Here is a 16750-nt window from a genome sequence, read left to right as displayed (position 1 = left end):
AGGGATGAGGCCGAAAGTTGTAGTTTGGTTGATCAAGTGGATTTTCTCATCACTGTCATGCAGTAAGGGTGTGGGGGACAGAGAGAATGGGAAAGGAGAGGAAATGTGGCCAGTCACTAATATGATAGAGAAGGTCTGGGCTGGTTCTCCCTTCTTAGGGAATCACAACTCTCTAAGGTGGTGACCCCAGCCACCTAATGGGATCCCAGAATGTCAGGGTCCTTGGAACCTGAAAATTCATTCAGTTACACATTCATTCATTTGTTCATTCAACTGTCTAATTGCCAAGTGTTTATCAGGCACATCAATGGGTTGAGTAGATCCTGCCCACTGAGAATCTGCAGATTAGTAGGGGAGGGAGCTTTGCTAAATAAATTTATAACTGTGCAGTAGAAGCTAAATATAGTTAGGAAAACATGCTGTTTGCACAGTGGAGGAAGTTAATAACTGCATGAAGAGCTCGGGGAAGTCTTGCCCAAGGAGTGAGATTTGACAGTTGTGGAGCCCCAAGTCAGTGCAGCCAGGTGGAGGCCACAACAAAGGGACAGGAAGTCCTGGCAGTAAACAGCTTGGGCAAAGGTTTAGAAGCAACCAAGAGACTCGGGTGTTTGGCCAGTTGCAGTTGGCTTAACATGGCAGAAACAGGGAGAGAGGGTGCACAAGAAATGGGACTTGGGACCAAGCCTGAGCCAGCCTTCAAAGGCTGTGTCATGGGAAGGAGGCTGAATTGCATCCCCTCAACCCAAGTGGTCCCTTCACAAGCCATATGTAGCTCTTGACCACTTGGCTGACCAAATTATCCACTTGACCAAATTGTCCAAGACATGAGTATAAAATACATACCAGATTTTGAAGTGTGAATACAAAAGAAAAACAAGTTTAAACTATCTAGTAACTAATTTTTATATTGATTATAGGTTGAATTGGCAATATTGGGGATTTATTGTGTTAAATAGAATATATCATTAAAAAATCATTTCACTATTTGTTTTTACTGTTTAAAAATAATGTAGCCACTAGAAAATTGGTAATTACAGATGTGGCTTGCATATGTTCCTTAGAGTGTGGGAGACAATAAAGGGTTAGAGAGGAGGGATGCATGCAAGGCTGGATCTAGGAGCAACAAAGATGCGGAGTGGTGGGTATAGACTGCATGCAGCAGGAGGATGGATGGGAAGGAGACCAGATAATGGTCAAGGTGAGAAATGACTCAGACTAAAGGAAAGGATTATGACAAGAGGGAAGGCCAGGCAGGTGACTGATGGGGAAATCATGATACTATTATTTTGTTGAGCACTCATGCTGGATAAAACCTTTTTGTTTGTTTGTTTGTTTGTTTTTGAGAGACAGTCTTGCTCTGTCACCCAGGCTGGAGTGCTGTGGTGCAATTTCGGTTCACTACAACCTCCGCCTCCCAGGTTCAAGCAATTCTTCTGCCTTAGCCTCCCAAGTAGCTGGGATCAGAGGCACCCACCACCATGCCCAGCTAATTTTTGTATTTTTGGTAGAGATGGGGTTTCACCATGTTGCCCAGGATGGTCTCAAACTCCTGACCTTAGGTGATCTGCCCGCCTCGGCCTCCCAAAGTGCTGGGATTACAGGCGTGAGCCACCACGCCTGGCCAGATAAAAACTTTTTATATAAGTTAATCAGTTCTATGATTATCCCCTTTACATGCAACATTGGAAATGTTGGCTTAGATTTTAAGTGACTCCTCCAGAGCTAAGACTCACACTCAGTCTGGCCTCAAGCCTGAGTTCCAGGTCTCATTTTCCATTGAGCTGGTGTGGTGGGGGCATGAGGATGATACAGGAGTCCAACTCAGCTCCCGGCTTTCTAGATCTCTTCTCATAGCATGGAATCCCAGAATCATGAAGGATGGAAGCAAGAGAGGGACGGGTTACAAGCAGAAGACAGAGTTCCTCTGGAACCATCTAGCTGGTCTTTAAAACTGTGGGCCATGGCCAGGTGCAGTGACTCACACGTGTAGTTCAGCCACTCAGCAGGCTGAGACGGGAGGATCGCTGGAGCCCAAGAGTTCAAGGCTGTAGAGCATCATGAATTGAACCTGTGAATAGCCACAGCAGTCCAGCCTTGGGAGCATAGCAAGATCCTATCTCTAAAATAAAATAATAAACAAGTAAATAATAATGTTTTAAAATGTGGGCCTGGCCCAGGGGTAAAAGCCTGATGCAGGAAGAACCCAGTGCATAGAGCATGGCATAAACTGAGATCACTGTCTCTTTTTTTTTTTTTTTTTTTTTTTGTGAGATGGAGTCTCGCTCTGTCACCCAGGCTGGAGTGCAGTGGCATGATCTCGGCTCACTGCAACCTCTGCCTCCTGGGTTCAAGCGATTCTCCTGCCTCAGCCTCCCAAGTAGCTGGGATTACGGGCATGTGCCATCACACCCAGCTAATTTTTGTATTTTTAGTAGAGATGAGATTTCGCCATGTTGGGTAGGCTGGTCTCGAACTCCTGACCTCAGGTGATCCACCCGCCTCGGCCTCCCAAAGTGCTGGAGACCACTGTTTAACAAGAGAGGGACTCATGACCACACATGGAACGCTGATACTGACATGTGTCCACCTCTCTGGGGAGATGCCTCAGGATCTTTTTAGCTGGAGTGAATGCACGTTCCCAGGCAAGTTGGGGTTACAAGGGAGATGGTTTGCCCGGCACCTCTCTGAGTGAGGCATGTCTACAGGTTGTGTGGACACCCAATGTAGAGAGTTCCTCTCCGCAAGGCACACTCAGACCCACCACCCACGGGCTCAGGGGGCCTTGCTGTGGGCCGGGGCTGCAGGGAGCTCCCCATTGCTACTTCACCCAGACAGTCCAACACAGTCTCAGTGAGACCACGTCCTTCATGCCTCTAGGTATCTCCACGCGTCCAGAGGCTTCTGCCTGGGGTCACAGGCAAGATAAGTTGAGGGAGGACTCTGATTATCCCACCAAGCATGGCTTGCTTAAAACCTGGAGACAGGAGCTGGAGTGCTCCCGAGCAGGGCTCAGCAAACTACAGCCTGAGCGCCATACCCAGCCCAGTGTAGCCCCATCTGTTTCTGTAAATACAGCTTTATAAGAACACAGCCATGCCTCTTTGTTGACATGTTTGTCTGTGGCTGCTTTCTTGCTACTAGGACAGAACTGAACAGCTGTGACAGAGATCGCATAGCCCACAAAGCCAAAAATATTTACCACCTGGCTCTTTATAGAAAATGGGCTGGGTGCAGTGGCTCACGCCTCTAATCCCAGCATTTTGGGAGGCCCAAGCAGGGGGATCACTTGAGCTCAGGAGTTTGAGATCAGCTTGAGCAACATAGTGAGACATTCATCTCTCCAAAAATAAAACTAAATAAATAGCTAAGCATGGTGATGCACACCTGTAGTCTCAGCTGCTCAGGAGGCTGAGACAGGACAATCACTTGAGCCTGGGAGTTTGAAGCTGCGGTGAGCTATGATTGCACCACTGCACTCCAGCCTGTACCACAGAGCAAGACTTTATCTCTAAAAAAAGGAAAAAAAGACCATGTTTGCCGACACCTGCCACTCTCTTGTACAAATAAGTAAATGCATTTACTTGCTCATCTAGACCAGTGGTTCACAATCAGTGTGAGTTTACCACCTGGGGACAATTGGCAATGTCTGGAGACATTTTTGTTTGTCACAACTGGGAAGGGGCATCTGGTGGGTAGAGGCCACAGATAACCACTCACCTTTCAACAATCCGCAGGACAGCCCCACAACCAAGAACTGTCCAGCCCAAAACGTCGATAGGACCAAGGTGGAGAACCCGCTCTAGGCCTATCACCTGGCTCCTGTTCTCCCCGGAGGCCCAGACCAGGTGCTTTCTAAGCTTGTTTGCCCTGTAACCGCTGGGCAGAATCAGATGACACCAGAGGGTCCTGTCCTGGGCAGGGATGCCCCTCCAGGGTGCTTCGGTCAACCCCTTGCCTCCCATGGCCCACAAAAGTAAGGACTCAGGTGAGTGCTCACCACAGTGATCTGCCAGTCTCCCGGGGCCCCGGGCCTTTGCCCAAGGCTGGTACTACGAAGTCGCACAACAGTCAGACCAAACTCAGCAAAAAGTGACAAGCAGCTTTAATTCCCTAATGCAGTCTCCAATGGGGATTTACAGCAACACTGCAGGACCAGGAGATGCTGAGTGGCTCAGCCTCCTCAGCGCTTCGGGCGGCGGCTCCACCCTCTTCCACGACAGCCTCTCCAAGGGGATGCGTGCCTCTGCTGTCTTCAGTTCAAGGGACACGTGTCCCGGCTGCAATGGGTTCCATTTCTTCCTCCCACTCCCTCTCCCTCTCCTTCTTCTCCGAGCTGCGGGCCCCCATAGCACAGTAATACATAGCCTCGTCCTCAGGCTGCAGCTCAGAGATGCTCAAATACCCCCTGTTCCTGGCCACATCTTTGGATCCAGAGAAGCGAGGGGGGACCTGGGGGCCCTGGCTCTTGTCTGACTGTGAGAAATATCTCAGCAGGAACCTGGGAGGGTGGCCCGGCCTCTGCTGGTACCAGTAGACGCTGTACACACCGATGTCATGATCGTTCCTCAGGGTGCAGGTGAGGCGGATTGTGGTTCCAAGGGCTGAGGACATGGCCGGCGGCTGATGCAGCACCGGCTGAGGACCACAACCTGGTGACACAGATGCATGTGGGCCGTGGGAGCAGGGCAGGATGAAGGAAGGGGCAGGAGTCTTTGGGATCTGGGGGTTCCCTCACCTGTGCAGTAGACAAACAGCATGAGCAGGACAGGAGCCCAGGACATGGTGCAGACGCGCAGAGCTCTGACTCCTGTGGCCACGGTGCCTGGGGTCCCCAAGGGCTGGCCCAGCATCCTCCTCCCTGCTCTGAGAGGTGGGGCCGTGGCACACCCCGTTCCTGGCCTCTACCATCCCAGACTTTCTTGGGTCTGCAATGTCGGTTACCGGAACAGCGTGGGGGCAGCATTTGTGGCTCTGATCTTGCCATATGGAAGCATTCAGGGAGGAAGCACCTGCTGGAGACTCTGGGACCAGTGCCCTGGAGGCCTTTGGGTTAAGGTACCTCAGGGGTCGTGACCTCAACTTCCCCCTGAGGAAACCGCACCCCAGATAAATAAATTTTCTGTCCACATTTAAATGCTTGGTGAGCCAGGAAGGAAGGACACATCCTCGGGGGGTGAAAACACCTGCTTTGTACAGCAGAAGACATTGGGGGCCCAGAGCGGGTTGGGATGTTCTGCCCCTTCCATGTTGCAGCACTGCCTTCAGCCCATGCTCCTCTCCCTCCTAGAACCAAGTAGAGTGACTCAGGCATGGGAAAGAAGCACCAGGGCCTGGTGCCTTCCCCACCCCTGTCCTGGCTCACCGAGCAGGCGCAGCTTCACGCTGTGATAGACTGAATTGCATCCCCCAAATCCATAGGTTGAAGCCCTAACCCCCAGTGTGCCTGTATTTGGAGATAGGGCCTTTAAGGAGTTAATGAAGCTTAGATGAAGTCATAGAGGTGGGGCCCCGGTCAGTACAACTGGTGTCCTTATAAAAAGGGGAAATTTGGGAGCCGGATGCAGTGTCTCACACCTATAATCCCAGCACTTTGGGAGGCCAAGGTGGGAGGATCACTTGAGCTCAGGAGTTCGAGTCTAGCCTGAGCAACATGGCAAAACCCCATCTCTACAAAAAAAATTTAAAAATTAGCTGGTCATGGCGGCCAGGCACCTGCAGTCCCAACTACTTGGGAGGCTGAGGTGGGAAAATCACTTGAGCTTGGGAGGTTGAGTTGAGGCTGCAGCAAGCCAAGATCTCACCACTGCCCTCCAGCCTGGCCAACAGAGGGAGACCCTGCCTCAAAAAAATAAATGAGAATAAAAATAATACATTAAATGTATGTTTGCATACTACCTGCAAGATTTAAAAAAAAATTAAGGGGAAATTTGGACTTAAAGTCTCTGATCCCGCATGCTCACCCTCCCTCAAAAAGCTGGAGTGTCTCCTCCCCTGGAACCTGTGCAGGCCTGTGATCAAGGCTGAAGTGGCCCTGGGTGCACGAGGTGGCACTGAGCAGCTGGGTGTGCACTGGGACTGTTTACTTGCAAACACTTTGATAGAGCAACCACCCCTGAGGCTCAGATGAGCCCCTGCTCGGTGTCAAGCTGCCCCACATCCATTCTCTGCCTGGTGAGGTGCAGACTGCACCAGTTTCAGCCCGCTGGGTCGACTCTGGGAGCCCCACCCTTCTTCCCACTGCCTCTCTGGCCAACAGTGCCACTGTCCAGGTGAGGGCTGGGGAGGGCCTCTGCAGATACAGGATGTCTTGACCACTCTGTCCAGTAACGGCTGCAACCACATCTATGATCTGTTGCTCCTCCCTCCTCTGCACAGGCTGGTGGGCAGTGGGGAACTAACCAGTGACTGCTAATTCCTGGAGAGGAGAAAGGAAGCTTTTTTCACTTATTCATTCATTTCTTCCCTCATCCAGTAGCTCATTCATGTGTTGTGCATGTATTTGTGAAAGAGAAATATACCTCCCAGACCCCTCCCAGAGCACCAGTCCTTGGGAATCAGGGCAGGAGAAGGTCCCACCTGTGGGCACCAGCACTACTGCAGCCCCTGAACCAGCCCTACCACTGACACTGTCAGAGCTTTTTGATCCTTTTAAGCTCAGAGAGGATAGGTGTTTCTACTTGCTCTTACAATTATATTTAGAGAGCAAATAAGCCCAGCCCTCAACCATAGAGACACTCTGGTCCCAACTTTGTTTCACAGGCTTCACTGCCCCAGGACCTTTGCATCACTCACAGAGCAAGATTGTATCCAGTGGTGACTGTGCGTGCTGGGGAATGATTGGGCCTTCCAGACCCTGCTGGAGATGGTCTCAGACCCCTGGAGCATCTAGAGTTAGATGCAGATCATGCACTCTGAACTCTGCATTCTCCTGGCCCTGGGCCGCTGTTCCCACCTCTGTTCCCTCAGCCTTGTCCTCAACCCACCAACACCTGGACTCAAGGATCATCTGCAGGGCACAGCAGTTTGATGGGATTGAAGAACACCATGTATTCAGTCCTTTCTGGCTGCACTCAACTCTTTTTAGATAATTCTAGACCAAGAGAAGGTTGGTGAGCTCTGTAACAGACCTCAAGGTCTACAAGGGTCTCAGGGGAGACAGGAGCCATTCAGTGCTCCCGCCTGGTTTGTAGTTTTTTTCCTTTAGAGACAAGGTTTCACTCTGTTGTCCAGGCTGGAGTGTAGCAGTGCAGTCACAGCTCACTGCAGCCTCAAACTCCCGGGCTCAAACAATTCTCCTGTCCCAGCCTCCCAAGTAGCTGGGACTACAAGCACATGCTACCACACCCAGCTAATTTTTTTTACTTTTTGTGGAGACAGGGTCTTGCCATTTTGCTCAAGGCTGGTCTCAAATTCTTGCGTTCGAGAGATCCTCCTGCCTCAGCTTCCTAAAATGCTGGGATTACAGGTGTGAGCTACCCACCGAACGCCCGGCTGAATAGATATTTTAAACTGTTTCAGCGATCCACTGCTACATGGCAAACCACCCGTAATGTAGTCATTTAAAACAAGACTTGATTAGTTCCCCAGTTCTGTGGGTTGCCTGGGTGGTTCTTCTGGTTCCACCTGCAATCACGCATGTGGTTATTGTCATTGATGGCTGGACCACCTGCACTGGAGGTCTATCCAAGATTGCACCTCATTCTCCTGCACATGGCTCTGATATTAGCAAGCCCTCGCCCTCGGTGGTCTAGTGGTCCCTCTGATCACCCATTCTTCCCATCTCCTTTCCTCCTGCCTCATGTCAGGGTCCCCCAGTCCCCGTCTCCCTCATTTCACATCCGAAGTCATGCTTACCTAGTGCCTTTCCACCCCTCTGCTCTCACATGGTGCTAAGCCAGGCTCGCACCAGGCTCCTTGTCACCACAGGACCTTTGCCCATGATCCCAATGCCAGGATGAATTCCAATCCCTCAGAACTAACCTCCTTCCTCCAGGTGCTCACTTCAGAGTCCCTTCCTGGGCAGCCTCCCCCAACAGCCCCAGGTGAGTAGGCCTGCCCTGCTCTTCCTCTCTCATGGACTATGCTGCGTTTTGGTTTTGGCTTAGGTTTTTGTTTTGTTTTGTTTTGTTTTTTTGTTTGTTTGTTTTTTGAGACAGAGTCTTGCTCTGTCGCCCAGGCTGGAGTGCAGTGGCACAATCTCGGCTCACTGCAAGCTCCACCTACCAAGTTCACACCATTCTCCTGCTTCAGCCTCCCGAGTAGCTGGGACCACAGGCGCCTGCCACCATGCCCTGCTAATTTTTTTTGTATTTTTAGTAGAGACGGGGTTTCACTGTGTTAGCCAGGATTGTCTCGATCTCCTGACCTCGTGATCCGCCCACCTCGGCCTCCCAAAGTGCTGGGATTACAGGCATGAACCACCGCGCCCAGCCTTTCTTTTTTTTTTCTTAAGCAGGGTCTCTACCGCCCAGGCAGGAGAGCAGTGGTGTAATCATAGCTCACTGCAGGCTTGAAACCCCTGGCCTCAAGCAGTTCTCCTGTCTTGGCCTCCCAAAGTGTTGGGATTACAGACATAAGCCATCACGCCTGGCCTAACACTTGTTTTTGCAAGGGCATTTATCACGGGTTTTAACTGCACCTGTGCTTGTTTCTTCTCCTGTCCACAATCTCTATGAGATTGTTTCTGTTTAGTTCATCACTGAAAGTTCAACCTTTAGCTAATCTTTTTGGTTTGTTTGTTTTTTTGAGACAGTCTCACTCTGTCACCCAGGCTGGAGTGAAGTGGCACTATTTTGGCTCACTGCAACCTCTGCCTTCCAGATTCAAGTGATTCTTGTGCCTCAGCCTCCCAAGTAGCTGGGATTACAGGCACATGCCACTATGCCCAGCTAATTTTTGTATTTTTAGTAGAGACAGCATTTCACCATGTTGGCCAGGCTGGTCTCAAACTCCTGGCCTCAAGCGATCCTCCCGCCTTGATCTCCCACAGTGCTGAGATTACAGGTGTGAGCCACCATGCCCAGCCCAACCTTTAGCTTACCTAGTGTCTCCTGTGTACCACTAACTGTGAACAACAGGAATTTGAACTTCGTGGGTCCACTTATTTGCAGATTTTCTTATGCCTCTTTCGCCCCTGAGACTGTAAAACCAACCCCCTCCTCTTCCTCCTCCTCCTGTAGGATAATCCATCTGTTTCTACCTAATGAATAGTAAATAGATTTTATCTTCCTTAGGATTATCTTAATAACGTTTTCTTTTCTCTAGCTTACTTTATTATAAGAATACAGTACAGGAAGGGTGCAGTGGCTCACGCCTGTAATCCCAGCACTTTGGGAGGCCGAAGCAGGTGGATCACTTGAGGTCAGGAGTTTGAGACTAGCCTGGCCAACATGGTGAAACCCCATCTCTACTAAAAATACAAAAATTAACCAGGCTTGGTGGCACATGCCTGTAATCCCAGTACTTGGGAGGCTGAGGCAGGAGAATCACTTAAACCTGGGAGGTTGCAGTGAGCAGAGATGGTGCCACTGCACTCCAGCCTGGGCCACAAAGTGAGACTCCATCTCAAAGAAAAAAAAAATGCATACAGTACATAATACGTATAAAATTCAAAGTATGTGTTAATTGACTGTTGATATCATCAGTAAGGCTTCGAGTCAACAGCAGGCTATTAGTAGTTAAGTTTTGGGGGAGTCAAAATTTATACATAGCCAGGCAGATTTTCAACTGAACAGGGGACTGGCTCCCCTAAACCCGACATTCCTCAAGAGTTTATTGTTCACTATAGTATAACGGCATGAACAAATGAATGAAGGAATGCATGATGCCTCTCGTGTGGAGTGAAATGCTCACCCAGCACCTGGGCACACATACAGGATGAGGGTAGTGAATACTGCCCGAGAGCTGTAGCAGTGGCAACACTAGCACTGCTCCCCATTCTTCAGCCTCTTGCTCTGCGGGGCCAGCTGGAAATTCTTACACAAGTCAGTTGGGTTCCTGAACCTCAGCTAGTATGCGTATTACCCATGTCGAGGCCCTAGCCCACTGACAGGGGACCAGGCTCATGAGGCCATGGTGGAGATTAAGAATATGGATGTGGCTGGCCTTGGCAGTGCGTGCCTGTAATCCCAAAGCTTTGGGAGGCTGATGCAGCAGGATCACTTGAGACCAGAGTTCGACACACTGTCCCTACCAAAAAAAAAAAAAGTGGGTGACAACACTATGCTGTTATGAACTGAATGTTTGTGTCCTCCCAAAATTCATAAGCTGAAATCCTAAATGCCAGTGTGATGGTGCTCAGACATGGGACCTTTAGGAGGTAATTAGGTCATGAGGGCAGAACCTCACGAATGGGATTAGTGCCTTTACAAAAGAGGCCCTGCTGGGCGCGGTGGCTCGTGCCTGCAACCCCAGCACTTTGGGAGGCCAAGGCAGGCACATGACTTGAGGCCAAGAGTTCAAGACCAGCCTGGCAAACATGGTGAAACCCGGTCTCTACTAAAAATACAAAAATTAGTCGGGCATGGTCACACACGCCTGTAGTCCCAGCTACTCGGGAGGCTGAGACACGAAAATTGCCTGAACCCAGGAGGCGGAGACTGCAGTAAACCAAGATCATGCCACTCACACCACTACACTCCAGCCTGGGCAACAGAGTGAGACTCTGTCTCGAAAAAAAAAAAAAATCCCAGAGATCTTTTTAGCCCTTTTTCTGCCACACGAAGACACGAGAAGTTGGCAGTCTGTAGCCTGGAAGAGGATTTCTACCAGAACTGAAGCATGCTGGCACCCTGATCTCAGACCTGTCCTATCTTGGACATCCAGCCTCCACAACTCTGAGGAATGCATTTCTGGTGTTTTCAAGCCACCCAGTCTACAGTATCGGTATTTGCAATAGCAGCTCAAGCTGAGACAATCTCCTACATGACCTCTAACAAGAGCTACTAAAAATCTACCTTCTGTCCACACGAAAATTATCTGGGTCCATTCTAGCAAGCATCATCAAAAACCTTCATACGGGGCCGGGCGCGATGGCTCACGCCTATAATCCCAGCACTTTGGGAGGCCAAGGCAGGCGGATCACGAGGTCAGGAGATCGAGACCATCCTGGCTAACACGGTGAAACCCCATCTCTACTAAAAATACAAAAAGATTAGCCAGGCGTGGTGGCAGGTGCCTGTAGTCCCAGCTACTCGGGAGGCTGAGGCAGGAGAATGGCGTGAACCCGGGAGGTGGAGCTTGCAGTGAGCCGAGATCGCGCCACTGCACTCCAGCCTAGGCGACAGAGCGAGACTCCAACTCAAAAAAAAAAAAAAAAAAAAAAACCTTCACATGGGTGGGAGTGACCGAGAACTGATTGCCTAGAGCCTCAGAGTGGAAGAAGTGTGATAAAAAGGGAAGAGTTGCCCCATCTCTGAGGTGGGGACTGGGAAGGGAAGGGAGGAATGTTCTCTAAGGGAAACATCACGGGGGAGAGAATCAAGGGAGGGGCATGATTTGTTTCTCACTTAAAAAAAAAAAAATGTCCACTGCTACACATAGATCACATAGAAGCAACACAAGGGGAAGCATTTCACAATAAATTCATCAACATTCGGATAGATCTACACTTTTAAACAGTATTCTGTCATAAGACTATGGACAAGATGGTCCCAGACTTACAATGATTGGACTTACAGTTTTTCTACTTGATTACAGTGCAAAATTGAGATGCATTCAGTGGGAACCTTTCTTCAAACACTGGCAGTGGCAGTGAGCCGCAGCCCTACTCAGCTACACATTGTGTGTTCTTTTAAAAATAAGGTCTCATTCTGTTACCCAGACTGGAGCATAGTGACACAATCATAGCTCACTTCAGCCTCGACATCCTGGGTTCAAATGATCCTCCTGCCTCAGCCTCCCAAGTAGCTGGGACCCCAGGGTTGTAGCACCACAACTGGCTAATTTTTTAATTTTTTGTGGAGATGGGGGTCTTGCTTTGTCACCCAGGCTGGTCTTGAACTCTTGAGCTCAAGTGATCCTCCTGCCTCAGCATCCCAAAGTGTTGGGATTATAGGCATGAGCCATAGCTCCTGGCCCAGCTACACATTTTTGGTTTATGATGTTTTCAACTTAACAATGTGCTTATTGGTACATAACACAAGAAGTCAAGGAATATCTATAAATACAATGATATCAAATCTCATTTCAAACCCAAAGAGTCATAAATTAACAAAGTAAAAGTAGGTAAACTTTTTTAAATTTTGTATTTTAACTTGAATTTTTAACAATTGTCATCATAGATATTTGTGGATGTTGTGCATTAACACTATAGATCAATAAAATGCATTTTAGGAAATTCTGGTGGTTATAATTTTTTTTTCACATCAGGCCATATTTACTCTTTTTTTTTTTTTGAGACAGAGTCTCACCCTGTCGCCCAGGCTAGAGTGCAGTGGCGCTATCTCGGCTCACTGCAAGCTCCGCCTCCCGGGTTCACACCGTTCTCCTGCCTCAGCTTCCCAAGTAGTTGGGACTACAGGTGCCCGCCACCACGCCTGGCTAATTTTTTGTATTTTTTAGTAGAGACGGGGTTTCACCGTGTTAGCCAGGATGGTCTCGATCTCCTGACCTCGTGATCCGCCCACCTCAGCCGCCAAAGTGCTGGGATTACAGGCGTGAGCCACCGCGCCTGGCGGCCATATTTACTCTTTACTTCCCCTGGACCTGTGTAAATATTTGAGTATGTGGCTCATGGCACAGGACGTTATTTGCTGTTTTTTTTTTTTTTTTTAGACAGAGTCTTGCTCTTATCACCCAGGCTGGAGTGCAGTGGCATGATCTTGGCTCACTGCAACCTCCGCCCCCGGGGTTCAAGCGATTCTTCTGCCTCAGCTTCCCAAGTAGCTGGGATTACAGGCGCACGCCACCACGCCCAGCTAATTTTTTTTGTATTTTTAGTAGAGACGGGGTTTCATCACGTTGGCAAGGCTGGTCTCGAACTCCTGAGCTCAGGTGATCCACCTGCCTCGGCCTCCCAAAGTACTGGGATTACAGGCTTGAGCCACCACGCCCTGCCCATTATTTGCTTTTTAACACAACCATTCTGATAGACATTTTGATTGGTCTCTGAACCCTGAAAGAGCCAATTCCTCAAGATGAATCCTGGGCCTAAATTTAAATTTGAGACAAGTGGCTATTTGCTGACCAGAGGTCACACACATACTTTGAGTTTCTGGAAAAACTTTGGGACTTACATAGCTGCCTGTTCCTGTTTACACCACCAGTAGACTGTGACGTGCTTTGACTAATCAGAACCCAGCTAGAGCCAAGTAATCAGAACTAAAAAGTTTGAATCTTTCATTTGCGTAAGCAGACCTGAGTGGGATTCTGAGCGGGAATTTTCTCTAAAAAAGACAAAGCCTCCCCTTGTTCTCTGGAATGTAACTTCCTTTTGTACCAAAAGTTGTGTCTCTTGGGTTTGCAAACTGTAACTGTTCACTGGAATAAGTCTCTTTCCTCTAAATTCCTTTTCAGAGAACTTTTGTTCAAAAGTCCAACAGAAGAAGTGAAAAAAATCAATCGGTCATACATTTGAACCATAGCCCCAAATCCAATCAGGGTTAGTCGTGGGCAAAGAATGTGGAAGTGATTAAACTTCCTCCTCTTTTTATCAAACAATAGACCTAATCAGGTTAATCTCATCAGGGTGTATTAGAGGAGCTTCCAAGGGGGTGATTCCTTGGAAATCAGACCCTCCAGAACTCCAGCTTATCATTCTCTGCTGATGGGCCAGGCTTCCATGACATCCGGCCAGCAGGAGGCAGTATTCCCCAAGTTCACTTAACCTTCAGCTTTTCATAATGTGAGAAACAGTCTCGCCCATCCCAACCCAAAGAATGGACTCGGAGACCCGGAGAACAGTGAAAGTGAGACTTTTAATGACAGTCTTGCAAGATCAGGTGTCTGACAGGCACACCAGCACACTTTCAACAAGCAGTTTATCCCCTAGTGCACAGGTCCCTCCCCCAGTTCCTCATAGGCTGAGTACTACGGGGTCATAATCTTCTCGCCTGTTGATTGTTGGGTGGGAGCGCCAGGAGTTTTTTGTTTTTTGTTTATTTTAGGGTCGTTTTGCTGCATTTTGTTGCAGCCCACAATGCATTGTAATCTTAGTTAGCTTAGGGGCTCTTCAAGTGTTAGACTTATGACCTAAGTAGCTGGGCAGGCTAAGAACAGACAAACAAGCTATTTTGCAGGCTAGTAAACTTTCATCTTAGACTAAACTACTTTGGTTCAGGTGAAGGCAACTAAGGGGCGAAGGTGGGGAAGGGGGAGGCTGACAAGCGGGCATTGGCTGGCTATCCAAGCAGGGACCTAGTGTATCATGTTTCTTCTGTAGGTTGCTGACCTAAGCCAATTCAAAGCATTTTGTCTTAGAAACGGACCACTGTAGGCTGGGTGCAGTGGCTCACACCTGTAATCCCAGCACACACTTTGGGAGGTCGAGGCAGGTGAATCACGAGGTCAGGAGTTTGAGACCATCCTGGCCAGCATTGTGAAACCCCATCTCTACTAAAAATACAAAAATGATCTGGGCATGGTGGTGCGTGTCTGTAATCCCAGCTACTTGGGAGGCTGAGGCAGGAGAATCGCTTGAACCAGGGAGTCGGAGGTTGCAGTGAGCCAAGATCACGCCACAGCACTCCAGCCTGGCGACAGGGAAAGACTCCGTCTCAGAAAAAAAAAAAAAAAAGAAATGGACCACTGTATATGTTATTTCCTTCAATAAGGAATTGGGTTGACCAAGGTGCTTGTTCCCAAAGTACCATTTTCCCAGGTTGTTTGTTTGTTTGTTTGTTTGTTTTGAGACAGTCTTGCTCTGTCACCCAGGCTGGAGTACAGTGGTACAATCACAGTTAACTGCAGCCTTGACCTCCTAGGCTAAAACAATCCTCCCATGTCAGCCTCCCAAATAGCTGGGACTACAGCCACATGCCACCATGTCCAACTAATTTTTGTATTTTTTGTAGAGATAGGGTCATGCCACATTGCCCAGGCTATTCTCAAACTCCTGGGCTCAAGAGATTCTCCCGTCTTGGCCTCCCAAAGTGTCAGGATTACAGGTGTAAGCCCCCACTCCCTACCTTTTCTGGTATTTAGATACAAATAGGATATAAAAATACCTCCCTCCTTCTCTCTTTCTCTCATTTAAATTACTACTAAGAGTCAGATCTCAACACTTCCTGTCTGCAGAGAATTGAGGAAACATAATTCCAATCTGAGGACCAAACCTTAGAGGGTGAAAATTGAAGAAGTCTGTGGCCACCCTGAGGTCCTGGCTGGACTCCCCCCATCCAACTCATCGCAACGTGTGCCAATCATCAGGACCTAGAATCTGAAAAATGGGTGAATGAGATCATTTGATGTGGGCATTTCTCTAATCCCCTTTTGTAAACTCGGGTTTACAAACTCAGATGCCTGCAATGATCACATAGGGAGGCAAGTAGAAGAGAGGACTAGGAGGGATTGCGGTAATGGGGAGACCCTGTCTGAATGGGGAGGCAGCTTCCCAGTACAGGCCTAGAGTTCTTAACTTGGTTTTTAGGAGAAAAACATCTCAGGAGAAATTGGAATTTGGGTTTTTATATGACCTGTTCTTTGGTCTAACCTGTTAGGCTGCTCTGTGAGACTCTCTGGTAAGAGCAGACACTGTGAATATGCATAGCCCCTCCTCCCATGAAGCTTAGAGTCTAGTGGGGAATCTTGTGGGAGTCTAGCGGGAAAATAATGACAACAACATGTTTTTTTTTATTGTTTTGTTTTGGTTTTGTTTGGTTTTGTTGTTGTTTTTTTTTTGGAGACAGAGTCTCCCAGGCTTCAGTGCAGTGGTGCAATCTCAGCTCACTGCAACCTCCGCCTCCCAGGTTCAAGCAATTCTCCTGCCTCAGCCTCCCGAGTAGCTGGGACTACAGGCACACACTGCCATGCCCGGCTGATTTTTTGTATTTTAATAGAGACGGGGTTTCACCATGTTGCCCAGCTGGTCTCAAACTCCTGAGCTCAGGCAATCCACCTGCCTCGGCCTCCCAAAGTGCTGGGATTACAGGCGTGAGCCACCGCACCCAGCCAACAACATGTTTTAATAAGTGTCATAAGAGAGAATGTCCAGGCACCTGGTCTGGAATACGTAGTTTTCAAAGGACCCCTGACAAAGGAAAAAAATAGGATGACAGCTGAACAGTGGGAAGGGCCCAGCCCCAATACACAATTTGCCGGCAGTGTATGAACTAGGCAGAGATGCGGTATGTGGGAAGGCTGTGTTTCAGGAGAGAGCTTGGTGTGTGTTTGGAAATAGAAGAAGGCCAGTGTGGCTGAGGCCTAGAGAAACAAGGAGGAGAATGTCTCAATTTAGGCTAGAGAAAGAGGCTGGGCCAGATTCCATGGGTTACTAAGGGGGATGCCCCCTGTAGGATCATGGTGATAGGGGGACCTGCTTTAATTTGGTGGACAGAGGTCTAGGAATACTACACATTCAGGAATTCTCAACACTGTTCCACCAGCCTAGAACCATCTTCCATCTGAATCAGTTCTCAAGTGCCCCACCCAAAGTTCTTATGTTAGAAAACCTATTGACAACTATATGAGTCTACAACTTATTTCCACTTTACATATAATCTTAAAACAATTGCTTGTGATGTTTCTATATACACCGAATTTTCTTTTACTGCAACAACCATGTAAAAAGAGAGACACTGTAGTGTAGTAAAAT

At 48.6% G+C, this 16750-nt stretch overlaps 1 protein-coding gene across 1 annotated transcript; it reads right to left on the bottom strand.

The window, feature by feature from the left end:
* Positions 1-4079: 4079 nt before the first annotated feature.
* LOC129395012 (immunoglobulin iota chain) lies at positions 4080-4899 on the bottom strand. The gene is made up of 2 exons (XM_055105497.2): positions 4736-4899; positions 4080-4649 (listed from the first exon to the last, which is right to left on the bottom strand). The coding sequence occupies exons 1-2, from the start codon at positions 4848-4850 to the stop codon at positions 4258-4260; spliced, it is 507 nt and encodes a 168-aa protein (XP_054961472.1). The 5' UTR covers positions 4851-4899; the 3' UTR covers positions 4080-4257.
* Positions 4900-16750: the final 11851 nt, after the last annotated feature.

Source organism: Pan paniscus, chromosome 23 (assembly GCF_029289425.2).
Source record: "Pan paniscus chromosome 23, NHGRI_mPanPan1-v2.0_pri, whole genome shotgun sequence".
NCBI lineage: Eukaryota > Metazoa > Chordata > Mammalia > Primates > Hominidae > Pan > Pan paniscus.
Note: the sequence above shows the minus strand (reverse complement) of the source record. Positions and strands in the feature narration are given on the sequence as shown.

Bases quoted from the DNA above. Each gene is read 5' to 3' on its own strand.
- LOC129395012 (XM_055105497.2), bottom strand. From the start codon at position 4,850: ATGCTGGGCCAGCCCTTGGGGACCCCAGGCACCGTGGCCACAGGAGTC. The intron at 4,650-4,735 runs GTGAGGGAACCC...CTGTGTCACCAG, and splicing joins GCTGTTTGTCTACTGCACAG to GTTGTGGTCCTCAGCCGGTG.